General features: G+C 55.3%; 1 protein-coding gene and 1 pseudogene across 1 annotated transcript in view; both read left to right on the top strand.

Moving 5' to 3' along the window:
- Positions 1-254, top strand: part of HCN4 (hyperpolarization activated cyclic nucleotide gated potassium channel 4) — a 43,428-nt gene extending 43,174 nt beyond the window's left edge. Inside the window, 1 exon segment of the mRNA XM_007446643.1 lies at positions 1-254. This exon segment is cut by the window's left edge and continues 9 nt beyond it. Coding sequence (XP_007446705.1) covers positions 1-254 — 254 coding nt within the window.
- A 1,974-nt stretch (positions 255-2,228) lies between these two features.
- LOC103079528 (sorting nexin-4-like) overlaps positions 2,229-4,046 on the top strand; it is a 13,574-nt pseudogene continuing 11,756 nt past the window's right edge.

The raw sequence follows: 4,046 nt of genomic DNA, 5'->3' as shown, positions 1-4,046 counted from the left end.
CCCCCTTTCCCAGGGGCGGGGGCGGCGGCGGGGGCAGCGGGGGCCTCGGTCTCCCTGGGAGGCCCTATGGTGCCGTCCCTGGCCAGCACGTCACTCTGCCTCGGAAGACATCCTCAGGTTCTTTGCCACCCCCTATTTCTTTATTTGGGGCAAGAGCCACCTCTTCTGGGGGTCCCCCTCTGACTGCTGCTCCCCAGAGGGAACCTGGGGCCAGGTCTGAGCCAGTGCGCTCCAAACTGCCCTCCAATCTATGAGCTGCGCTCCCTCACTCCCTCCCTCCCGGCCCTATGGTGCCGTCCCTGGCCAGCACGTCACTCTGCCTCGGAAGACATCCTCAGGTTCTTTGCCACCCCCTATTTCTTTATTTGGGGCAAGAGCCACCTCTTCTGGGGGTCCCCCTCTGACTGCTGCTCCCCAGAGGGAACCTGGGGCCAGGTCTGAGCCAGTGCGCTCCAAACTGCCCTCCAATCTATGAGCTGCGCTCCCTCCCTCCCTCCCTCCCTCCCTCCCTCCCTCCCTCCCTCCTTCTCTTTTTTTTTTCTCCTTTCTTCCTTCAGGTTTAACTGTGATTAGAAGATATACCAATAACAATAATAATCACCATTAAAAAACCCACACCAGAAAAACAAAAGACAGCAGAAAATAACCAGGTATTCTTAGAGCTATAGAATTTTGGTCACTTGCTTTTATAGACTATTTTAATACTCAGCACTAAAGGGAGGGGGGAGGGGAGCAGGCAGGGCCCAAATGCAAAAGTGAGAGGAAGGCAGGTGGGTTCTCTGGGGCTTGGCAAGGGTGGGGGTGACCCATGTTTGGGGTACCTAGAGCAGACTTGTCATTGTATTCATTTTAGGGCAATAGCCACCACCAGGCCCTTAGCTGTGAACCTGGAGCCCCACTCTGCTGGGGGTCATCTCATTCCTCCAGGAAGGGCTGCCCTTGGGTTTGTTCCTGGGGAGCCTCAGTCGCCTGAGTCCCTGGGACAAACGGGCCAGGGCCCTGAGAGTCTTGCATTTTTTCTACTGCAAACTTAGCAAGATATGTATATGAATATGTATAATGTATATATATGTAAGATGTGTATATGTATAGTTATGTAGTGCTCTGTAGAGCCATGTAGATAGCCACTCACACGTGTGCACATGTGTGTGCCATCTAGTTTAACCCCACGTTGCCAGGACACCCAGGTCACCTTACATCCAGCAACCTGCCTTGGCCCGCAGGCTGGGCACCACAGGGCCTGAGGGAAGTAGTCTCTCCAGTCCTCAGGGAAGAGGACCCCCGGGCTTCTCAGCAGGCCCCCTCTCTCCCCGTCTCTGGTCTCAAACCCAGTCCCAGCCTGACCTCTCACGTGGAAGCAGAAGACTCCAGGCTGTGCCTCTCCTTTCCCATAGGGCCTCAAGCACACTCCCATCACCTCTGTGGCCCTCAGTTTTCCCATCTGTACGGGGGGAGGTGAGGGAAGCTTCTATTTATTGCGTCTGCTCTGTGCCAAGCACTGGTTTAGCACTTTACACACGTTAACTTCAATTTTACAAAGGCCAGGAGGTGTAGTTACTTTGATTCTTCCCATTTCACAGATAAGGAAACCAAGTTTTGGTAATTATTCCAGAATCGCATAACTACAAGTGGCAGAGCTGGGACTGATCTGAGATTGTAATCCAGGCCTACCTGAGGCCAAAGCCGATGTTCCTTTCATTAGAAAATTGTGTTGAGAGGGGCTGAATTCAACAGACCAGATTTTAGAGGCAATCAGACCTGAGTTCGAATCCCAGACCTGCCACTTCTTAGCTGTGTGGCCTTGGGCAAGTTATCTGAGTATTCTGTCACCTCATTTGTAAAATGGGAATACTTACGGTACCACCTCACAAGGACCTATGAGGACCAGATAAGAAAAGTAGTACGTGTGAAATGCCCAGCCCAGCGCCTTGCACATACCATAGTAGGTGCTCAGTAAATCATGTTTCTTCTGCCCCCTCCTCATGTGCCCAGTGCATTGCCCCGGCGAGCTATGGTGAGAGCCTGGGAAGCTTTGGCTGCGGGCTCCAGGGCTTATGATCTCAGGACACAGGAGGTGGCTGCAACTTTCTAAGGGCCTAAGGAAGGTGTGTGTGGCCAGTGGTGGGCTTGAGCCAGGCCTCCAGGTGTGGGAAGAGTTAGAGGGAGGAAAGGAAGGAAGGAAGGAGGGAGGGAGGTGGGGGGGGTCAGATGGCGTGCACAGTGGGGACATGACCGAGGTGGATGTGGAGTTGTGGAGTCAGGGGCTTTGGGAGGAGATCCAGAGGCTGGATGGTCAGAGGGAAGGCCTTAGATGACAGGCTAAGGGGACTGACCTTGATTCTGAAGGCAACTAGGAGCCAGAAGCTGGTCCGGGGCGGAGGCCATTGTGAAAGCAGCTCAGACACCTGCCAGAGCCAAGGCCAGTGGTCTGCCCACTGCCTAAAGGGCGGGAGGAGGTTAGGCTGCCAAGACCTGATTAATGAGGAGGGCTGGTACTGTATTGTCCATCTAGAACCCTCCTCCTTACTCTTAAGCCAGAATGTTGACAAGATCAGGTTTTGTCCTGGGATGTGGACAAAATTTCTCCATAGATGGGTCACAGGGAGTGTGAGGCAATAATCCAGGGAAGAAGAGAGTGAAGGATCCTGGGATCTTAGGGAGAGACGAGGAGCCACCTGGCCTTGGTCTCTACTGGGCAGGAGAAGCCCCCTTGGGCCCAGGGAGTTCTCAGCTGGAAGTAGCAGCACACTCAACTTGAGTTCTGCATCCAAACTCAGGCTAGTCCTGGAGGTGGCGGGGGCAGGGAGGGAGTAGGAGTTGGGTGGAGGGTCCAGGGCCCTGAGTACACACACACACACACACACACACACACACACACACACACACTTACACACACTTTATAAAAAGCTCTGACTCAGCCCAACCCAGCCACTCCAGAGACTGGGAAAGCCAGGTCCGGTCAGTGGGCCCTCCCATCCCCAATCCCCCACAAGCAATTTTCAAATCTTCCATTTTTAAAACAGAAAATGGTAAATGCGCCGAGTTGTATATTTTATTTCAATAAAAAAATTCCAGTAGATGCTGCCTTCTTCTAGGGGCCAGGGATTGGGATGGGGGGAATTCGGGAGCCTCAGGAGCCAGGCCGTGGAGGGCAGTGGGACATGGTCCCTAGAGCACAGGGCGCTTGTGTGCACAAGCCTGTGCCCCCACGAGCAGGCAGGCAAAGCTGCAAGGGAGTGCGAGGTCTGGCTATGGACAGAAGCGTGCACTGTGGGCGGGGCTGACGAGAGTCATTGAGGAGGGTGAGAAAGAGAGTATGTGTCCTTTGTCTGCTAGTGTAGGTGCAAGACCCTGACTCAGGTCCTTCCCACCCCGGCTGTGGGGCTGCAGAGTCCCTGGGACTCCTTGGTGCTCCCTAAAGGAGGAGGGTAGTCAGTGTGCACGTGAACTGCAGTTGAATACTGAAGAGGGAGATGCCCTCTTAGCTTGATTAGATGGGCCCTCAGATGGAGGGTGGCTGGGGGACAAAAGGTGACCAGGCTGGGGGGCGGATGTCATGGCCAGGACAAAAGGTTGCTTTTCAGAGTGGCCATGGAGGGGCCACAGCCCGTGGGCTCCTGATGAGGTTGGGGAATCTGAGAGGCCTCACTGTTAGGAGGTGTGGGACCTACTCCCCACTGTGGTAGGAGGGGTAAGCCTGACCCCCAGACCCTCTGCAAAGCCTTCAGATGGCCGCCTCCCCCACCCCTGGCCGCAGAGGGTCCCCGAGGGCCCTTGGAGCTGGACCTCGCCATGTAGGAAAGAGGCAGTGATCCGCCACTGGAAAAGTGAAGTCCTAGGGGCTCCCAGCGTGGCGCAAAGATTGCCGTGTAGCCCGCCCTCCGGAGGGGAAAGACCTCAGAAAAGGGCAGGGAACCCATCCCCATCCCCATCACTGATTGCTTAGTCGATGCTGTTGCCATGGTAACCGGCCTGGGAGTCCCATTGCTAAGGAGGCAGCTCAGCAGGCCCTGCGTCCCCATGACAACTGCCCCCCCCCCCCCCCC

This window comes from Lipotes vexillifer, unplaced genomic scaffold (assembly GCF_000442215.2).
Source record: "Lipotes vexillifer unplaced genomic scaffold, Lipotes_vexillifer_v1.1 scaffold242, whole genome shotgun sequence".
In the NCBI taxonomy this organism is placed as follows: Eukaryota; Metazoa; Chordata; class Mammalia; order Artiodactyla; family Lipotidae; genus Lipotes; species Lipotes vexillifer.
The sequence above is the reverse complement of the archived record's forward strand: the minus strand, read 5'-3'. Positions and strand labels throughout refer to the sequence as shown.